The sequence below is a fragment of the Drosophila yakuba genome, chromosome 2R (assembly GCF_016746365.2).
Source record: "Drosophila yakuba strain Tai18E2 chromosome 2R, Prin_Dyak_Tai18E2_2.1, whole genome shotgun sequence".
NCBI classification, from domain to species: domain Eukaryota; kingdom Metazoa; phylum Arthropoda; class Insecta; order Diptera; family Drosophilidae; genus Drosophila; species Drosophila yakuba.
The window spans coordinates 19,196,247-19,217,822 of NC_052528.2; the positions used below are offsets into that span (position 1 = coordinate 19,196,247).

General features: G+C 43.5%; 5 protein-coding genes across 7 annotated transcripts; 3 read left to right on the forward strand and 2 right to left on the reverse strand.

Annotated features, from left to right (window-relative positions):
• The first annotated feature begins 1,697 nt into the window (after window positions 1–1,697).
• LOC6531387 lies at window positions 1,698–3,826 on the forward strand. Its single transcript, XM_002092154.3, has 2 exons — window positions 1,698–2,016; window positions 3,099–3,826. The coding sequence occupies exons 1-2, from the start codon at window positions 1,996–1,998 to the stop codon at window positions 3,495–3,497; spliced, it is 420 nt and encodes a 139-aa protein (XP_002092190.1). The 5' UTR covers window positions 1,698–1,995; the 3' UTR covers window positions 3,498–3,826.
• Window positions 3,827–4,918: 1,092 nt separating this feature from the next.
• LOC6531388 (serine protease snake) lies at window positions 4,919–7,027 on the reverse strand. The gene is made up of 3 exons (XM_002092155.3): window positions 6,744–7,027; window positions 6,468–6,675; window positions 4,919–5,678 (listed from the first exon to the last, which is right to left on the reverse strand). The coding sequence occupies exons 1-3, from the start codon at window positions 7,003–7,005 to the stop codon at window positions 5,060–5,062; spliced, it is 1,089 nt and encodes a 362-aa protein (XP_002092191.1). The 5' UTR covers window positions 7,006–7,027; the 3' UTR covers window positions 4,919–5,059.
• Window positions 7,028–7,842: 815 nt separating this feature from the next.
• On the forward strand, window positions 7,843–9,211 carry LOC6531389 (40S ribosomal protein S15). Its single transcript, XM_002092156.4, has 4 exons — window positions 7,843–7,946; window positions 8,127–8,215; window positions 8,283–8,505; window positions 9,020–9,211. Exons 1-4 carry the CDS (start codon window positions 7,938–7,940, stop codon window positions 9,143–9,145), a joined length of 447 nt encoding a protein of 148 aa, XP_002092192.1. The 5' UTR covers window positions 7,843–7,937; the 3' UTR covers window positions 9,146–9,211.
• A 64-nt stretch (window positions 9,212–9,275) lies between these two features.
• Window positions 9,276–13,822, reverse strand: LOC6531390 (serine/threonine-protein kinase SBK1). Of its 3 annotated transcripts, none has more exons than XM_039372052.2 (8): window positions 13,600–13,822; window positions 12,823–13,075; window positions 11,742–12,003; window positions 11,573–11,672; window positions 11,287–11,469; window positions 10,739–11,225; window positions 9,869–10,238; window positions 9,276–9,485 (listed from the first exon to the last, which is right to left on the reverse strand). In XM_039372052.2, the coding sequence occupies exons 2-8, from the start codon at window positions 12,877–12,879 to the stop codon at window positions 9,346–9,348; spliced, it is 1,599 nt and encodes a 532-aa protein (XP_039227986.1). In that variant the 5' UTR covers window positions 12,880–13,075; window positions 13,600–13,822; the 3' UTR covers window positions 9,276–9,345. The 3 variants fall into 3 exon arrangements, with proteins under 3 accessions (XP_039227986.1, XP_039227984.1, XP_015051309.1); XM_039372050.2 differs by having other exon boundaries at window positions 9,276–9,539; XM_015195823.2 differs by having other exon boundaries at window positions 9,405–10,238.
• A 939-nt stretch (window positions 13,823–14,761) lies between these two features.
• Window positions 14,762–21,548, forward strand: LOC6531391 (sodium-dependent dopamine transporter). The gene is made up of 8 exons (XM_002092158.3): window positions 14,762–15,022; window positions 15,980–16,233; window positions 18,708–18,842; window positions 18,901–19,055; window positions 19,118–19,290; window positions 19,349–19,726; window positions 19,787–20,024; window positions 20,083–21,548. The coding sequence occupies exons 2-8, from the start codon at window positions 16,047–16,049 to the stop codon at window positions 20,710–20,712; spliced, it is 1,896 nt and encodes a 631-aa protein (XP_002092194.1). The 5' UTR covers window positions 14,762–15,022; window positions 15,980–16,046; the 3' UTR covers window positions 20,713–21,548.
• The last annotated feature ends 28 nt before the right edge of the window (window positions 21,549–21,576 follow it).

A 21,576-nucleotide genomic window follows, 5' to 3' on the forward strand; every position in this document is an offset into this window, starting at 1 on the left:
GGCTTTCAGCCACTTAACAACTTAATCTCGAGGAAGCTGCCATCGGTTAAGCTACTTAATTGGCATTATACTTATAGCACGTATATTAACTTGCCGGAATAATCGAATAATGGGATTATGTGTACCGTTAGGATCCGGTCGGATCCGAAATTCAGCGATCAGCGATCGCCAGTACCAATCACCAATCACCGAATAGACGCAAGTCGCTGATAAGCATTTTTATTTTGCTTTTCACTCTCTGACATTTTGGCGGCCTGTGACGACGGCGCTTATCGTCTGCCGATTAATCTTATTGCGTTTCAAACCGGCTGCGAGCGAGCAAAACTAATTAAATGATATTTATTGTACAAATATTATGGGCAAAATGGTTTCGTTTTGGCTAAAAATACGCAAGAAAATGCCAAATCGAACGCTGCAAACAAACAAACAAAGAGCCCCAAATGAAACGGCGTTCTAAACTGAGCTGAGCTGAGCCCGTTTTTCGGGGGTGTTGACGGGCAATTTGGCTAAATGTTAGCCAATTGAATAAATCAGCCAGCAGCAGTCTGCCGAGGCAACCGGTTGGCCATTGACACGGCCGCGACGAGTCCAAATCCGAGTCTTGAAATCGAAAACTAATGCCACTTGGCCAACAACGTCACTGGCTCTTCGCATCGAGCAGTCCAAGCCCAAACACCATCGATCTGAGATCGGAAATCTGAGATCTGAGATGTGAGTTCTGAGATCTGAGTTCCGAGATTGGAGTTCCAAAATCTGATCCACTGATCACGTGCGGCAAGAAGGGGGTTTTCTTTTTGGCCAGGCGTATTTAGCCGGAGATGCGATCCAGTCGAGCGCGTCTCATTACCATTGGCATTAAACAAGAACTCTCGACCTTGGGATTGCGCCCTCCCCTCAAGCATGAAAGCCAAGCTCAAGTGCCTCGTCGTTTGCCGCTGGGTTGACAGTTTTCCAAGCATCCAAATCATCCAAGCATTTAAGCATCCAAGCATCCAAACAAGCAAACATCCAAACATACAGACATGCGTCACCGCCCAGCGATTTGCATAACTTGGCCGCATAATGATCTCCAAATTGGTTCCGATCTCTGTGATCTCTGTGAGGGATCTCGAGATCTCTACAGCTAAAGATCTCTATAGCCATAGATCTCTATAATAATAGATCTCGAACCACTTTACGACTACCCAGCGGCTTCCGTGTCTGTGGCGCCAGTTGCTCATCCTGTGATACCAATCCGTTGTTTATCCGATCTCCGGGGGATTAGTGTCGTCTTGGTTAGTAAGTGCGTCATGGAAAAAGTTTAATTAGTTGCCGCCGAAGAGCGAAGATCGAATATATTGAATATTGAATGTGGAATATTGTGGATCGGTTAATGCCAAGCGCAAATAAACACGGCTTATGTGACGCATATGTGATTCCAATCAAATTGATTCCATTCGATTCGAATTGATACCCCTGGGAAGCCGCAGAAGCGTTAATTACGCGACCAGCTGGAAATGCAGCCAGTGCCAGTGCCAGCAATTTGGCAACTTGGCCACAAAACACTGGAACTGGACCCCCGAACTTTTTTTTGTTTTTGGCGGCAGTAGGGGGCTACGCACGCCGCGATATCGGCAATATTTAGCGAAACCCGGCTCGAAACCTGTTCGGCTGGCGAAGGCGTCGATCGGGGGCCGTATAAAAGTGAATTGTGACAAAAATTCTGAACAGTTGAAGCGCCAGCTCAGCGGCGACAGCATCGAGAATCAAGAGCCACAAGAGCACATCCACAGCCCCGGGGGCCAACAAGGTGTTAAGCGATCACTGATAACAAGCTAACTAACTGACGATCGATCGATCAGAACGGTTTCGACTTTCCGCGAGTGCTGTAATTTATCTGCAATTTGCAATCCGAATCGAAACTAGTGACAAGTGAAAGCAGTCGCCAAACAGGATACTCCACTAATTTAGGCAATTAAACGCAACCGCATACCGACTACCGCATACCCATCAAAGATGTTTGCGTACACTTGGAAAGTGAGTATTGTTTTATCGCGTTTGGCAGCGATTTCAATCAGTTTTGTGAGCCAAACACACAGGCCAACAAAGAAACGTGTTTCGCCGTTTAACATTAACATTTCCAACCAAAAAATTCACAAATTACTCTGATTTTTTCGCCGCCGCACAAGGTCGAACGCATTATCGAATCAAGTTATTCTATTTCTACCTCTATACCTCTATATCAATATCTATATCTGTTTCGGTTTCTGTTTCTATTTCCATTTTCAATTCCATTTCGATACGATTCGATCTTGTGATCATCTTGATGAGGAAGTGTCGTAAAACAGAGTTGGCTGATGGCTTTGCACTTGATCTTGGGATCTTGATCATCCGCAGATCATCATCCATCCTGCTGGAAGCCTTGATACCGTTTACAAAGTCGAGCTCTTAACCCTGAACCACATGAAACGCAACCGGTTACAGTCGCAGTCTCAATCTCGATCTCCATCTCCACCTTCATCTGAATCTTCTCCTTCTGCCCACTGATGAGTGTAATTAATTTGTTTTGACTGCGGTTAAGGTTTTACATAATTCAAAAAACCACCGAAATCGTAGCACACTTACTTAGCCAATCCGATTCAGCTGATTGAGATGCGTTTCCAGGAATAGTTATGAAAACCCAACCCAGTTTATTGGCCAGCATAGATGGGATTGGCCAATAAAGTGCATCCGGTTGGTTGGATGGCGCCTAGAGATCAGCTGGATTCTCGGCTTCCCAGATTCTTGGATCATCTGCTCATGCTCGATGACGCCCAACAAATTCGAGACACATTCGTGCTCATGAATATTTTACGTGCGACTATAAATTAGTTTTGATTGCGGTTATATCATGGATGCGATCCAATCCGATGCCATCCCCTTCTCCTCCGCCAGTTGGTTAATTTAAATTAATTATTGTATGCTAATTCACAGCATAAGCTGTCAGCTAAGAGCAGACAGGTTCTGGTTCTCTGGCACCGCTTGGCTCAGCCACTGGCCTCCACCAGCTATTCACACTATTCACACCATTCACACCTCTGACTAAACTGCTGCCCCTGTTCTTCCTTGTTCCTTTGCAGTTCGCATCACTAGCCTCACTGGTCATCCTGGCAACCACGACGATGGCTGCTCCACAGCAGCAGGAGGTGCCACACGCCCTGCTGGACATCGAGACGCCCAACCAGTTCAACTACAGTCCATCGCCACTGGCCCAGCCGGACAGTCTGCGCTCCAAGCCCTACTTCGACTTCCTGAGCACCCTGTACGCCCACGACACCGCCAAGTCGAACCTCTTCCGGCCGTACTCGGTGCGCCAGCGCAGGGATGCAGCTGCTCAGAAGAGTGTCCTGGATCGTCCTCGCCGGGCCATCGTCTTCCGCCCGCTGTTCGTGTACAAGCAGCAGGAGATCCGCAGGCAGGAGATCAGGGAAAGGAACGCCGAGAGACGCCACGATCTGAACCGTTTCCAGCGACTGTAGTCTCGTAATCTCCAATCCAGTCAAAGCCAATCCAGTGTCCATCCAGCCAACCCGGGATTTAGGGGTTGGCCTTCTACAGGGTCCTCTAGCACTTAGCCACTTAGCCACTTTCGATGCGTCCTAGCCCTAAGTCAAATGCACTGCAGCACGAGAAGAGAGAGAGCACTCATCTAAATAATATTATATAATATATATACCCACCCATTCGCACCACCACCACCACCACCACCCACGACACTCCACCCACATCCTCGTAGATTAAGGACAGATGTTTGTTATGCCACCTGTTATCGCGACGTTTGATTAAAGCTAACAAATCGGATATAAAATGCCAGTGGTTCCTTCTTTCTTTCTGGGATATATTTATTCAGTTTGGTTCATTTCTTTCTTTCTGGGATATATTTATATTCAGTTTGTTATCAGAATCATCGAATGACTAAAGTGAACTCATGTGACCGGCTGGGGATCTAGTTTTGGATCCATTGCACTTGAAAGGCTATTAACCGGATCTTTGCTGGCTTTTAATCACGCTGCCCATTCAGGTTTTACTTTCTGAATTCATTTAGCATATGAAATTGGCACTTGTGATGTCATAAGGTTCTTAATAAGGTCCTTAGAAATACTTCAGACTTTCGCTTTCGTGCGTCAACAGTTCTGTTTAATGCTTCTTGATAAAGAAGTTGTCAAATGTCTGGAGCATTGTAACTAAGGAAAGAAAAGTATTTGAAGGCAGTTATAAAATAAATTATAAATTGAATTCAGGCGGTACATTTAGAGCTCTGTCCAATAATGATGAAATAGATAGATAGAGATGATAGATAGAAAGATATATAGATTAATAGAAAAATAGATAGATATATACAGAGATAGATAGATAGAATATATAGATAGATAGATGGATAGATAGATAGATAAATAGATAGATAGATAGATAGATAGATAGATAGATAGATAGATAGATAGATAGATAGATAGATAGATAGATAGATAGATAGATAGATAGATAGATAGATAGATAGATAGATAGATAGATAGATAGATAGATAGATAGATAGATAGATAGATAGATAGATAGATAGATAGATAGATAGATAGATAGATAGATAGATAGATAGACAGATGGAGAGATATATATATAGAATATATTGATAGATAGATATATAGATTGAAAGATAGAAAGATATATAGATAGATAGCTAGAATCAAAGGTTTTATTGTTTTGGTAATTACAGTTCTGCAATTATGCACTTTAAAGTTTAAGCAAAAGCATTTTGTTGAGTAAAACACGGAAGTGACTTGTGAGCTGCCACATGGCATAAACTATACTCACTATAAATATTTATGATCCAAAGATGCACACGTTCACTTGCCACCAATCACTGCATATCTCGATTGAACTAAGTAATCAAATGGCAAGAATGTACATATATTCATGAAATATCTTCATCTATATAAAATCTTAATTTATTTCAAATCTTCATTAACCAACAGTGCAAACAGAAGTTGGCACCTCGCTGTTGAAGCCGCGAATGAGTTGCGCAAATATTTGTACTTGGAGGCGTCTACTCGCCCCACACGATATTCTCGATCCAGTCGGTGTACAGATGGACCTTGGTGTACACACTGGGCAGACCCTGGACACCGCAGACCAGTCCGTACGAGGTGATGCCCACGACCTGCTTCAGGCAGGAGTAGATGGGGTGCTGCACAAAGACTGGGCCACCGGAGTCGCCATAACAAGTATCCGCACTGGAGTTCCGCGATCCCGCGCACAGCTGGGTGCGCACATCGATCTTGTGCTCCAGCCGCTGGCTGCACTGCGTCACAGCGAATCCCTCCAAGCTCACCTTGAGCAGATGCGACGAGGCGCGTCCTCCCTCCGAGGTGGCTCCCCAGCCGGCGGCTGTCAGCTGCAGTTGCTCATTGCCGCCGTCGAGGGGCAGGCAGGCAGGTGCCACGTACTCGCTGAAGGTCGCCTCCTTGTCCAGCTCCACCACGGCGATGTCGTTCCTTCGACTGCCCGTATCGTCGTCCTCGCCGTACGCCGGATGCACCACGTAGTTGACCACCCGGAAGTCCTGCGGCTGGGCGTCGTCCGTGGTGCTTTTGTAGTCCAGTTCGCCCAATCTGACCACGTACTTGGGGCAATCGTAGTTGGGATCCAGACGCTGCTCCTTGGTCCTAAAGTTAACCAACAAAAGGTTTTATTAAATCACTTATTTGGTTCAAAACTAAAAGTTGAAAGTTTGATGTTTTGATATGCATTTGATTGATCAAGTGTCAAAACTGGATTATTTCGCCTTCCGATTTCCACGTAGGAAAGATTTTGGGAAACATTATGTTTAAAACATGATGTTTTTTATGTTGTGATAATATATTTAGACAATACCATTGTACAAATTAATTTATGTCGCAAACACATTAGCAGTGACGAATAGATTGGCTAATCAGATGCGAACTTATGCTGATTTTTTGTTTTTCTGAACTAAATTTGCAAGCGAGAAATAAAAGGCAGCTCTAAATAAATTTAAAATATATGTCTAGTAACTAATAGTTACAATTAAAAAAAAAATCAATTAAAAAGATAGTGCTTTAAATTAATTAAAGCTGTTAACTTAAAAATGGAAATTGTATCTTAGAGAGTTTTTAAAAATTATAAAACATATGTAAGTATAGATAGTTTTTTTAGACATCAGACAAAAGTTGCAATATACAATAGCTTAGAACGTTTTTCAAAAATTAGATATATATTTTATAAATTATCAAGATAGAAAAGATTCATATACTAGATAAATTTTCATAAATTATAGGGATAAAGAAAACGTTGAATGGAACGTTTCAAAGAAGGAATGGGTTGAAACTAAGCAAGAGGTTTATTTATTTATTTGAGTAAAGCTTAAAGTTTCTAGTTTTGTTTGGCATGCGACTTGATTACACTGTTATTTTTAGTTGATATGGAATTCCACTTACTCGCTGGTTTCCAGGCAGTGGGCGGCGGTCAGCACGAACCTGGGATGGATGATGGTGGCGCCGCAGTCCCAGTCGATGTGGGATGAGTTCTTCCCACGCTGACCCAGCAGCGCCATGAAGGGGAATTCCCGGCCAGCGGCCTTGGCGCCGCCCACAATAAGAGGGGTGGAGTGGCAGGAAGCTCTTATCTCGTTGTAGCGCCGGCATTCTGTTGGGGTGCACAAGTTTTATATTCAACAGTTCCATGATTTGTTTGCAGTGCAGCTCGAAACTAACCTTTCTCGAATCTCCTGAGGCCAATATTTGCGGAGAACTGCTGCGATTGAGCTTGCAGGTGGAGTGGCAGGGGACAGCACACAATGTCGTTGAACTCGTCGCAATACTTCACAAATCTTCCGATTAGCGGCAGATTGAAGAATATCGCCGGACAGTCCGTGGCACTGAGATCCTTGCACTTTCCCGTTCCATTGTCGCAGAATTCGGATAAAACTCTGCGTGGGGCCGCCAAGATCAGCAGGATCCCGAAAACCACTTGCATTGCAGCCGACGTCTAATTCGAAACTGAGCTCCAAATATAAAGTTGAACTAACTGATAAGCGGAAAAGTACTTATAAGACTTAATAGTCCAGACCATTTTGCCATTTTTTGTTAGTGGAGTAAATACAACTTTTGTACAACTCAAGTTTATCCTAAAAAATAAATTTAGGTGATAGATAATTGTTGTGTCTACTCGTCGACTTTCCACAGCGTTTTATTGTTAATTTTGATTGGAAGTAAAATAATATTTTGTAAATCAAAATATTTAGATATTAAGTGTTCAAGAATGGCATTTTATATGCCTTTCTATAAATCAAATTTGTAAAGGGTTATAAAAGAATTATTTAAAAGTGTCAGAAACTTTAAGTAACTTTCAAATTATTTGTTATTATTATTATTACTTTGTTATTTGAAACCTAAAGAATATTTTAAAACTTTTTCGTTAGCAAATTCACACACCCTTGAGAGTGATGCCACCTTATTGGTTCTCAAGCCGAATGGTTGAAAACATCGATAATATTAAACACATTTATTTTTGATCCACCCTAACTTAATATTAGGCAGACCGTTTCTAACACATGGAATAGTTTGCGAAATAAACGAGTATCAGCAATTAATATATTCTCAACCAAAGATAGTCTTTAAAATATATAAGATCTTAAAGACATTTTAGAAGACTAAAAAATTTTCTGCATTAAATGGTGTTTTATTAAATTATCACCAAATAATTTAATTGGAGTTTTTATTAACATAAATTTTATTTAATAAAACAAACAAATACTTTGGAAAATGTATAACCAGTTTGTAAAGTATTTAGTCGGTATGTAAATTATATTAAGGTATATTTTGTTTGTGCAGCCGGTATTTTTTGCGTACGTTTGCGCGGTCACACTGCCCTAGATCTCTTTCCGTTTTTGTGCGCAACCAAAAAAGATGGCCGATGTAAATATCTATCCAAAATCCAATGAAAAACTCGGCATCCGTGCGGGAATCGAACAAAATGCTATACGAAACACAACTAGAAGACTTTGCCGCACGGCTGCTGATGTTATTCCGGAGTTTTCCAGCGAGATTTTCCGCATAAATGGAAACTAATGTCGGTGTTTTTTTCGTTCTATTCAGCAAGTCGATGAAAATCTGAAGAAGAAGCGTACCTTCAAGAAGTTCACCTACCGTGGTGTCGACTTGGACCAGCTTCTGGACATGCCCAAGTGAGTTGTGCAGCCCCACATCACCCGGTGCAGCTTCCATTAAACGTGATTTTTCCGCCCAAATTAGCAACCAGCTGGTGGAGCTGATGCACAGCCGTGCCCGCAGGCGTTTCTCCCGCGGCCTGAAGCGCAAGCCAATGGCTCTGATCAAGAAGCTGCGCAAGGCCAAGAAGGAGGCTCCCCCAAATGAGAAGCCCGAGATCGTGAAGACCCACCTGAGGAACATGATCATCGTCCCCGAGATGACCGGCTCCATCATTGGCGTCTACAACGGCAAGGACTTCGGACAGGTAAGCACCAAATGGAGGAGGACCTGTTTCTGGAACACTATATGGTGTGTCAATCCCTAATCGGCGAAGTCGACATAGATCGCTGTTCCCGCCAAGTTAATCCGCATGTATCTTGGCTAGATGCCTTCTTTATCAACGAACGCCTTTATGAAAGCCAATATTCTGTAGAGTCAAGAACATTTCATTTGAAAGTTGAAAACGCCATTCAAAGGAGCTACTTAATGAGCTTTCTGGAGGGATGTCGTCTTTAAAAGCCTTCTGCTTAAAATCTACTGAGATACTGTGTAAGAGTAGTAAGAAACTACATTCCAAACAATTCACTTCATCCACATGCTATAAATATCAAAATTATTCTGGTTGCTCCCAGAGATTTAGTTCACGTAAAGTGGATTTCAAAGACTAGGAATTGTAGATTAGTGATTGACAAACTCGATAGAAAATGTGTGAAACATGGTTCTCCTCCCACTGTCCACATCTAGATCCACACAACTAACTGCATTCTCCCCATCCACAGGTGGAGGTCAAGCCCGAGATGATCGGTCACTACCTGGGCGAGTTCGCTCTGACCTACAAGCCCGTCAAGCACGGTCGTCCCGGTATCGGTGCCACCCACAGCTCCCGTTTCATTCCTCTGAAGTGAGCGTTGCTCATCTTCTGGGCTGTTGAGATGATGCGTGAATAAATGAAACGTACTTTTATAAGAACACCCGTCTGCGTTGCGTTTTCCCTCTAATGCTATTGCAAAAGTAAAGGAGACCACTCCACGCCACTTAAGAAATGTACGTTATCTATTTATTGGAACTTTTAAATCAGTGGCTGCCGTTTCCCCCTGGGGAGGAGCTATCTGCGCTGGCGCCGGGCGATGTTGTGGCTGCTGGAGCTGGTGGTGCGATCGTAGGCGGTGTCCTTCATCAGCGAGGGACTCCTGCTGGCCGCCGCCATCTCGCTGACATCGAGCGATCCGTAGGCACTGTCTTTAACTTGAGAAGCATATGGGAGATTAGCGTAGCTCGAGTGCCGGGCATCGCGAAGCTCTGAAAGTGCGGCAAGGATGACTATTAGTGACAATTAGTCGGCGGTGCTCGTCATCGCCGAAAGAAGGAGCTCTTGCTGGGAGTTAGGCCCGTGGTGTTGGCTTGGAGGTGTTGGTTGAGTTGCTGCAGGCTGTGGCTCTGGCCATGGTTAAAAGCGCCCAAAGCGGGAAAAGCGGCGGTGGCTATGGAGGATTTGAGGATGGTGCGACTGGAGCCGCGGGTGCCCACTCCAATCGAGTTCTTGGCGGCGGGATTGGTGTTCACATCGAAGGTGGTTAGCAGGGGATTGTTGCTCTGGGTGCGCTGGTTCAGTCGAGGATCAGCCTCACCTAGACGATTCAGTTCCGTCTCCATGGACGTGTACATGGTTAGGTTGCTGGCCAGCAAATCCTGCCGCGAGCCCAGCGTCAGCAGGCTGTCTGCGTTGTTCAGTGTGGACGTCGTGGTGCTGTAGTTGGAGGCGGGACTGGCCGACTTGGAATACGCCATGGCCACCTGACCCATCTCGCTGGGTCCCTGCTGCAGTGCACCGGTGCGCGGATCGAAGTGCTTCTGGGTGGCGTCCTTCAGGGTGCTGTTGATCTCCTTGGCGCTCTCCGCCGGACTTGTGGGCTTGCGCAGCGAGGATATGTGCCCGGGCAGCGGCTCCCGCGAGACCGACGAGGATGGGGATGCCGAGTTGGTCTCCTCGTTCTCCTCCTGCAACGAAGTTGCCAGCTATTAACATTGAACTAATCTTTATGCTATAAAATTTTGTATTAGAGGTGCGATCTGTTTACTGTGGGGAATTTATGTGAGTAAAGTTCTTGTTAGTCCGAGAACAATTTAGTTGTTTCTAAGACAATTAAATTTTACTTGGCGTTTTGCCACCGAATTAAAATGAAGGTATTTATGTCAAGACTTCAAGATCAATTGTCTATAAAATACAAAGGAGGCTTCCAAGAAAATGATGATGAGGATTCAAAATGGTTGGTTATGAGACATTTCTATAAGTAGGATTAGCCACCTAAAGAGAAAAAGGTTTGAAGATACTTGATGGGACCTTTAATTGAAATGTGGTTGGAAGAAACCTTGATTATAAGGACGATGAATGACTATATAGTTCTGTAGTTCTGAATATAAGATGTATTTTTGGTCTGTGAATTCATTAGTTCCCTCCTTTCCCCAATAAGAGCCCCATTTCGTATGCCAACTCTCACCTCGTCCTCCTCCGTAATGATGGACGACTCTATCCAGTCTTTGATGCGGTTCTTCTTCTGCTGCCGGTCCACATTGGTCTCGATTCCGCAGTCGGCCAATGTGTAGAGCAGCTTGTTCTTCTCATCCGGGCTGCTGTGAAAGGAGTACATGGAGGGGCACAGCTCGTCGGTCTCGTACTCGGCCATCTCCTTCTGGGCGGTCTTGGCCAGCCAGCGGTCGTCTAGGAACTTGGTTACGTCGGCCAGGCTCTTCGGCCGATTGGAGATCCTGGCAAAGAAGCGCTTAAACATGCGCTGCGCATTCGAGGTGAGCAGCTTGAAGAGTCGCGGGGTTCGCCGCAGAGGCATCATCATGAGTCCGCCCTGCCAGGCCAAGTAGCGCACATAGCGCGGATCATCGGAGGCAGCTTTCTGCCAGGGCAAGCAGCCAGTTAGACACACAAAGATCACAATGCCAAACTGCCAAACATCGTGGCTCGGATCGGCTCTGCAAATGGTAATAGTTAACTCATCAAAGGATTTAAAGTTGAAAAGATGATGGTAATTACTTGTAACTGCCCTCCGGCTTGATTTCTAATACTTCTGGCGGACTGTAGGGCAGCCACTCGTTGCGTCGCTCTACAGTGGAGCCTGTGGGAAAGGACTCGCCGAAGTCGCAGAGCTTGATGCGCTGGAAGTCCGAGCGATAGATAAGCACGTTGTCTAACTTTATGTCCCGATGCACTATGTCTCTATGGAATGGGAAAAATTATTAGCGTTATATGATTATTGGAATTTACTTATAACTCCAAAGCAACTTTTTAGAAGTACTTATTGGGGTACAGTAAAACTCACTTTGAATGCATATAGTCAATGGCGGAGGCCAACTGTTTCGCCACCCGCTTGCTGTAAACTTCGCCCACACCCGAATCGGTCACGTTCGATGTGAGATCCCCTGCAATTTCAGATATAAGATATAATATATTAGATATTAGATATTATATTGGAGTATTAGGATACCCACCTAGTGGAGCATACTCCTGGGTAAAAACGTAGAAGCCCGCCGTCTCAAAGGCCACATCGTAGGTGGTCACAATGTGTCGATGAACGCCGAGGTGAAGTCCGTAGTGGAATTCCCGGTAGAAGTCGCGCAGGGTCACATATGGTTTGGGTACAGCTTTGAGGACCATCTCCGTCTGCGATCCCCGATGCTCCACCAGTAAAATCTTCCCGAACCATCCTTCGCCAACGATCTGTATGATATCAAACTCGTCCACAAGCTGGATCTATATATAGATGGCACATTAAAACAGCTGCGATTGCGAGGGGAACTATGAGTGCAAAGATGTATTCAATGTGGGTAAAAAAAACTTCTTGGAACCATAATATGTTCTTAATTGAATAGAAAATAGATATTTTGTAGAAGAATGTGGGTTTTGAATTTATAACCTTAAAAAATTTTAACTCGAAGTAACTTGTAACTCGAAGTCTATAAATGTAATAGATTTACTGCACTTGCTGTTTTCTGATAGATTTAGACTGCGACACGTGTTCCTAAACGGAATTCCATTATTAACGAACTAATTGACCCATTTATAATTTGCTTCCTATGCGGATAAATCAAAGAGAGCTTCTTGTGAAGTGCAACGCCTCGTTAAAGACCCACCTCAACTAAATCTGAACAATTAAATGTGCAAATGCACTGGGCGTACATGTGTGTACATATGTGCATATGTATATAGTACATATAGTATGCGTTACCTAGACCTATTAAACATTACTGTATTCGAGATCGAGACGCTGCCCATTGCTGTTTGTGTTTAATGATCAGAAATCTAATCGTTAACATGGCATTTTCCCAGTTGTGTTGTAGACGATTTCCCGGGGAAGAGACAATTGGCAGATTGCCCATCATTCCGATCAAGACGCGACTGGGCCAAGTCGAACTCTTAATACCTTTTTCCATCTGCATATTTGTTTATGGCAACCCGCCGCCATAAAATTAAACCATAAAAAAATATTGGCTCACAAGTCGCGCAGAAATAAATTAGTATTGTATTTACATTACGATCCGATTACGGATTGATTCATATTCGATCACTCACCTTCTCCAATTCAAACTCTCGTATCTTGTGAATGTTTCCACGTGGTTTCTTAGACATTTTGGCTGTTTACATGGGCGATTTTTGGCTTCGAAAATGTGGTTGCACTCAGTTTTTATTTACTGGACAGTTCATAGCACTTGATTCACTTTTGATTCACAATTCTGCGCAGCTTTGTCCATGAGCAGGCCAATAAAACAATTGAAACAGTTTATGTACGCGAATGTATCTACCAGATTGTATCTACATATTTACACTTTGTATACAAGACGGGCGTTGTAAATATTTATAGCGACAGCAGCAGAAACAGCAACAGCAACAGAAACACCAAAGGAATACATTTCTATATCTGTGCGATTCCTTTATTTTAAACGCGCTAGTATCTGCATTTATGTATCTTTTGTTGCTGTTCCTGCACGCGGCTAAAGTAAATTAAGAGATTAATTGATCGTCTGAATTGGGATTTGTATACTCGCTTCCTGGTAAACGGACATATGTTCATATGTGCATAAATATGTATATGTATAGGGACTTTGGCTGGTGGAAATTCACCAAACAAATAATCCGAGGAGCGTGTGCGCGTATAAATATTTTGACACGTACACACACGGGCGAAATTTGAGGAAAAAAGATTTTAGAACCAGGCCGTAGAATTCTTCTCGCCACTCTCCCGGCTTCGCTGATTCTATTCTGTTTTGATGTTTGTTTTCTCTCTTCACTTTATGCATAATATCAACAGCTAAATTAAAAATAATGCCCGCTTGCCTCTTATATAAAAACCTCTGCGATAGTGTCCGAATTCTTCTCGCCACCGTAGATTCGCGAAGAATTTGTCCAGCGACACGTAGCCACACGTAGCACTTTCGCTGAAATCCTTAAGTGCCCTGGCTTTCCACATACATATGTATGAAAGTTTCTATGTATGTATGTATACCGCTGCACTTTTAGACTAAATCCGCGAATTGGTCTTTCACGCATCCGTAGTACACGACCGCTCGTTGCCAACTGCTCTCGGTTGGGATTTAAAAAAAGATATTCTGAGCAATGCACGCGAGCGTTTTCGAACAGTTTCCGAAATATGTTTGCGAGTCAGATGTGGGAATATTGGGAAAGAGTGTGAACCAGCGAAGGGGATTGCACAAGAAGAACGCCAAAATAGAGTACGCCCAACAGAAGCGGTCCTAACAGTGCTTAACCCTCTGGTTGCCCTTGGGAAAGTCATTCCCAAAAAAATATGTGTATTCTACTCAAAAGGAGACATGGAAACTTGTTCATGATTATATATACCCCATTTTATAACAAAGAATGTTTACTTCTAGTCATAGTTTCTTATATTTCTTTAAATAATTTAGATAGTCTATTTAGTGTATATTTAATGCACTAGTTAATACAAACAAGACGGATTTAGAACGTTTGTTTTTCTTTTTAGATAGAAAGTATAATATATAATTACCTTATATGAATTAAAGAAGCTCACAACTAACCGTGTCCAGCAATTGAAAGTAAGCAACGGGTTAACATGGCCCTGCAGAAAAGTCTCTCAGGTTAACAGCAGCATCCCCAGTTAACAGCGCACACGTACAGTGAACGCTCTCGCACACAGAGGCAGGCTGCACCAGTACACGCACATCGCGTATACGCCACGTTGTCGCTGTGTATATAAGGCAACTCTAATTGGTCACTTCCGTTCCGGTTCCGTCGACGTTTCCTTGGCGCATGCGACTTCTGGCTTTCAGAATTCGGATTTCAGCTCTAGAGGTTCAACTTCACCGCTGCGCTTGACACACACACAAAACTTTTCCGCACATAAGTGGCGCTGGTATGTGTGCTGCCGAGTGTTGGGGTGTGTGCGACTGTATGCGGGTGTGTGTGTGTGATAAGAGATGCAGCCGACGTAACGGTAACCACTTGTCGCGGGCTATAAAAGCAGCCGCTGGCCAGCAGCCATTTGCAAACGCTCGCATGTCACCGAAGGCGCAACAGCTCCGATTTTGAAATTTCCAACACGGCCCTCAAGTTGAAAAGTTTCCAAAAAAATTTAAACACATCTAAGCCCATGTATGTGAAGTGAAATTCGGTTTTGGCATTCGGCATTGGTTGTGTGGCGATTTTTTCTAAGTTTTCTGGATATTTTTCAAAAGTCTCAAGGATTATTTTACAATGGATTGGAGCAACTACATGATTTGAGCTTGGTATTAGTTAGGTAAGTAAGCAAAAAAAAAACAGTTTTTCGGTAAATATAATATAAATATAATAAAAAAAATATAATAATTAAATATAATATAAAATATTATCGAACGAGGTGAATAACTGAGTAACTCAAAGCGAGCAACAAATAAACAACATAATATCTTTAGGAACCAAGTTTTCCAGTGCAGCTGTCTTAAACAGATCGAAAATTAAATATTCATTAGCTGAATCAAGTTATGCATGGTATTAAAAAATGATTGTAAAATGGAACATTTTAAATGCAAATAATGATGAAAATAATCATAATTGATAGCTTCAAAATGCGCAATAAAGAACGAGTGTAAGCTTCGAACGCGCCTCTAAAGAAGTTTATTTAAACATATTGAAATAAAAGCCCAAAATATTATTATAAGTTAATAATGCTGTTATGCCGTAATCTGGTCAGCTATGATTGCTTTCCAGTCTGAAATAAAAAGCTGGATAAACTCAAGTCATAAATAAACCCAGCGCAGCTCCGAGCACTTTTAAACACTCAATCTGCATTTCGCTTAATTGATCGCAACTCAGGGCAATTAAAGTCAGCGGGGACGAATTAAGTAGATCAGATTAATTGTTTGACGTGTTTGTGGTTTCATTACACGCAAAGATACCCGAGACTTGGGCATATAGAGGCGGATATATGTGCATGTTCTGTGGTGTGGATGGTCAAGTGTTTGCTGCCCAGTGTGTTTGAACATGCCACCTGTCGTATGCGTAATGTGCCAACGAGCTCTTCAAGGGCTGGGTAAGCACATGTCGTTGCCAAACAGGTTTCAAGTGCCCTGGACACCCACTCATTGAAGCCCATTGATTGGTGAAGGGTTTCGGATTTGCAGGCAATGGGAATGGGATTTAAATCATTGAATATGGTTCATATTTCTAGCATATGTGAGCTCTGAGCTGACCCATTGAAGTGCTACGATTTTCACAGATTTCGAAGTGCGGCGGCGGGATCTCCACATTTTGGGTCAAGGACACGACGGGTTATATAGTCGCAGATGTCACCAACCGGACATATATCCAAATCAAAGACGCCCACGCCACACGATAACGATAACAATAGCATTAGCGACGAGCGCGAAACATGGAGCGGCAAAGTGGATTTTTTATTATCGGTTATTGGATTCGCCGTCGATTTAGCAAACGTCTGGAGATTTCCCTATTTGTGCTACAAAAATGGCGGTGGTAAGTTTGTTCTTTGAGATCCTATATGATTTTATTACACAAATAATAAAGGTGTCTAAAAGTATAGGTTTATATTTCTAGGTTTTTTTTTATGATAATCTTCAAGTCATATCATACCCATTAAATGACTTTACTTTTATCTAAAGCGATACTATCTACTTCTAGTTAAGATACTTTCAACTTCGGAAGCACAGTAGGCCAATGCTGGTGATTTTTCTCCGTGTGAACTGGCCAATTAGGGGATAAAGACATTTCGTCAATCGCTCTGGCTGAGTGAAAATAATTTATATGGCTTTACACATCATTGGGCTCGCCACGGAACCCGTCGCCATCCGCATTCCGCTTTCCGCTTCCTGAATTTCCCTTTCGGCCTTGTTAACACTTTGTCAAAGTGGTGCGAAGTGCTGTCGGTGGTGACGTTGAGAGGGGCGGGGGGCAGGGAATGGTTCCTTTGTCAAATTGCAGGGCTTTCCCCCGCCAAAAGAGCGGCAAAGGACACACACTCGAACACTTACTTCGCTTCCTGATCCTCATCGCCAACGCCATCATTCAAAACAATTCCAAAAGTTAAGTGCTTCTGTATGACAACTAAATCTGGCAGTCATAATCGCATTTGGCCTGCTTACCCTCTGTCACTCCTTTTCACCCCACATTTCTGGGCAATATGTCAGCCTGCTTATGTGGAGTTCTCTAGGCTTTTGTTGCTGGAGCACTTTCCACCATTTCCACACTTTCCACGCATTGTGGGAAATTCATGTGCGAAACATGTCTCCATCTCCACCTCCTCCTCTGCCTTCTCCTCCTCACCATTTTCCCTGTGATTGCGGCACTTTCCCGCTGATGCGTCGTGAATGGATGTGGCTCACAGGGCCTTCGATATAGTTATTACTATTTTATGAGTTTTTTTCCTCCTGCTACCGCTCGCTTGCTGGCTGCTGCTTTAAAATCATAATAATAAATTGTTATATTTATACGCTTCATTGCGTTCAATCAGTGGTTCCCAGCTCCATCTGCAGCTTAAGTTCCACTTTATGTCCGTTGCCAGGGGCAGCAACTCGCTCAGGTTGCGATTATTACCACAGCTTAGTCGGTATTATTTATTCTGTTTCCCATTTTCCTGCTGCCTGCCGCCTGCAACTCGGAAGTGGTAGCTTTGGTGGCAGCAACAGGCTGTGCCATCCACATTGTCCTGGATTAGGGCTAAAACCCAAGGAGCTGCCTCTCTTTTCAGGCTTAGATCGCGCATACGCACCGCGTGATTGTGCTTAAGTTAACTATGCATTCAACTTTTACAAGAAGTTTAGATTCCTCTTCCTGGGTAACTGCAGCACAATCATGCCAAAGGATATTTTGTAAATAATAGGCACATTTCTTTGTTATTTGATTAAAACTGAGGAAGGAACATTAATCTCTAGTTCCATCCAGAATAGTCATACAAAAATACATTTAAAAAGTTATCTACAAACATTTAAGTGGGCATATCTTTTAATTCAATTCAATGGAATATCCAGTTGCTAGTCAGCACTTGGCCGTCTCATGTTGGACAAGTTTTGACCGAATTACGGGATGGGAATTGAATTAGAGGCACATATTTCCACACTGTCACCGACGAGCTGTTGGCGCTGGAAAATGGGGGAAATGCACTTGAAGCAACGGAAATTATGGCTTCAACAACAGTGACGGGCGTCATGGATGGCCCGACTTTATTTTAGACGGTTTTGTTTTAAATTTCCGACATAATTGACACGCCAGAAGGAAGCACCGTTGCTGGCAGACCCTTTGTAGATGCTCTCGTATACTTTGCATATACATAGGATCCACCGACCCAGCGAGCGAAAGCCCTTGCATACAGTGGGTATATGTAGGTTTTGGCCCTAGACGACTTTGTCGGCCACTTTGCCTGCTAATAGACATAATCAAATCATAGAACATCATCCCCTGCCACTCGACAAAGTATCGATGGCACTCTACCAATTGTCTGGTCCCAAAAGGGGGTGTAACTTTGGCCCGGCTTTTCCGGAGGTGACGGAGATGACTGCAGGAGACAGCCCGTGTCGGGCTTTCCCCGCTTTTCCGCCTTTCCATTGCCAGTTTGCTGCTGCTGTTAATGTTTTTAAAATGTCCTTAGAGTGGCACTTGTAAAACAATTTGATTTTGTGTGCCATCGAACATACATAAAGGTCGGGTGTCTATGTAGGAAATGTGTGTGTAATTATGTTTGTCGACGGGCGCAGAGCGAACAATGCAGAGATTGTGACACGGGTCAGTCTCAATATGTGGCGGTTATGCAATCATTATCATAGAAAGTATATTGATTGTTTCCACAGCTAAAACATAAGTTGGTGAAGGTTGGAGAAGCTTTTCGAAGGCGGAAGTAAAATATGTTAGATGGTGAATTAAAATCCTCCATTATAGTTCTTTAAAATAGAGTTCCTTTGTTTTAAATGCAAAATATTTAAACTCTGCCATTTTAGGCGCCTTTCTTGTGCCCTACGGCATTATGCTGGTGGTCGGTGGCATTCCGCTCTTCTATATGGAATTGGCCCTGGGTCAGCACAATCGTAAGGGAGCCATAACCTGCTGGGGTCGCTTGGTGCCCCTCTTCAAAGGTAACTTACTAAACCAAACTATACCCAGAATTTCATAGATAAGCACTTTAACTTGCAGGAATTGGATATGCCGTGGTGCTGATTGCCTTCTATGTGGACTTCTACTACAATGTGATTATTGCCTGGTCGTTGCGCTTCTTTTTTGCATCCTTCACCAGCTCGCTGCCTTGGACGTCGTGTAATAATATTTGGAACACGCCAAACTGCAGACCGGTAACTAAAGACTTAACCAATGATTAAAGCTTTGTTCTCAAAAACTCTTAACTTCCAATTAGTTCGAGAGCCAAAATGCATCTCGTGTGCCGGTGATTGGTAACTACAGTGACTTCTATGTCATGGGAAATCAGAGCCTGCTCTACAATGAGACCTATATGAATGGTTCAAGCTTGGACACGACAGCGGTTGGCCATGTGGAGGGTTTTCAGTCCGCAGCCTCAGAATATTTCAAGTGAGTTTGCTGTACCTTAAGCTTAAAAACTAGTAGTTACTTTTAATTTCAACTATAGCCGCTACATTTTGGAGCTGAACCGCAGCGAGGGAATCCACGACTTGGGCGCCATTAAATGGGACATGGCGCTGTGCCTTCTGATTGTCTACTTGATCTGCTACTTCTCCCTGTGGAAGGGCATCAGCACTTCGGGCAAGGTGGTGTGGTTCACTGCCCTCTTTCCCTATGCAGTGCTACTGATTCTGCTGATCAGGGGCCTCACACTGCCCGGATCTTTTCTGGGCATTCAGTATTATCTTACGCCCAACTTCAGTGCCATCTACAAAGCTGAGGTGTGGGTGGATGCCGCCACCCAGGTGTTTTTCTCATTGGGTCCCGGATTTGGAGTGCTGCTGGCCTATGCTTCCTATAATAAATACCACAACAATGTATACAAGTAGGTTGTAATTCTTATACTTCTATACGAACTTACTCAAATGCTTATCCTTTATTACAGGGACGCTTTGTTAACCAGTTTCATCAACTCGGCTACCAGCTTTATAGCCGGTTTTGTGATATTCTCCGTGCTGGGCTACATGGCCCACACTCTGGGTGTAAGAATTGAAGATGTTGCCACCGAAGGACCTGGTCTGGTCTTCGTGGTCTATCCAGCTGCCATTGCCACCATGCCGGCCAGCACTTTCTGGGCCCTCATTTTCTTCATGATGCTACTCACTTTGGGCTTGGATAGTTCGGTAGATATTATTTACTACTTATATGAACACATAACACTCAAATGTATCATTCTTTCAGTTTGGTGGTTCAGAGGCTATAATCACGGCCTTGAGCGACGAGTTTCCCAAGATCAAAAGAAACCGAGAGCTGTTTGTAGCTGGACTCTTTTCACTTTACTTTGTGGTCGGCCTGGCCAGTTGCACCCAAGGTGGCTTCTACTTTTTCCATCTACTCGATCGTTACGCAGCCGGCTACTCGATTCTAGTGGCCGTGTTCTTCGAGGCAATCGCGGTGTCCTGGATCTACGGCACCAATCGATTTAGCGAGGACATACGCGACATGATCGGGTTTCCACCGGGAAAATACTGGCAGGTGTGCTGGCGCTTTGTGGCACCGATTTTCCTGCTCTTCATCACGGTGTACGGCCTGATTGGCTACGAGCCATTGACCTATGCGGACTACATATATCCCAGTTGGGCCAACGCGCTGGGATGGTGCATAGCTGGTTCCTCGGTTGTGATGATTCCCGCCGTGGCGATATTCAAACTGATTTCCACGCCTGGAAGTCTGCGTCAGCGGTTCACCATTTTAACAACACCCTGGCGGGATCAGCAATCGATGGCAATGGTGCTGAACGGGGTCACCACCGAGGTCACCGTGGTGCGACTGACCGATACGGAAACCGCCAAGGAACCCGTCGATGTCTGAGCTCGACCAGTGGCCCGTTTTCAAATTTACTACGTTTAGATTTGGAAATTTACCAACAACCGATGTTCACGTACATGTGTAATTGTGGCATTGCAGAATTGCAGGATGGGAGGAGAGTTTGTGTTTTTGGTTCGACATTTGGCGCAGGTCCTGGAGGATCGGCAAATTTCGCAAACAACGTACTTAGGTTTCGGCACCAAAGAAGAAAACCAACATGCAACAAAGCAACAGCTTCAAACCATATGTTCTAAGTTAAGATAAGCTTGTAGTTCGTATGGTTAATGCCAGTTATAGCATACTCATATATACGATGCTGTGTAGATAATACCAAGTCCAAAAGTGCAAAACATATTGAACTCGTCACTAAATCCACCAAGAAATCCAGCCTGAGAGAATGTTTGCATATGCCAATGGAATTAACGACACGATCGTGGCTCAGCTCAAATTGGGCACAGAATCTGTATATACACAAGTCGATGATGTAAAAGCTTTAAACACGTTATAGGATAACTCATGGAACTGAAGCAAAAGCTGCCAGAGTTGAACTACAAAATCCCCACAAACAGCCATGTTGGGATTTTGTCATATGCAAAGGTTTGTTCTAGACTAATTTACCCCGTCCAAAAAAAACTACGATTGTTTGCTTAAAGCAGCCATTTTAAGCAATCAATTGCGAGTTACAACAGCATTCCCGTTTGTAAACTGATTTCTGTATATAGATATATGATATTTTAGCATTGTTTTAAGAGTTTCTTTCACGCTGAAGCAGAACTAACAGCCATGAGTTCTGTTTCAATTTGTTGAAATAAATTATTATACTTTCAGTTACTAAGAAATCAAAGGCTTATTTACTGGCTTGTGGGT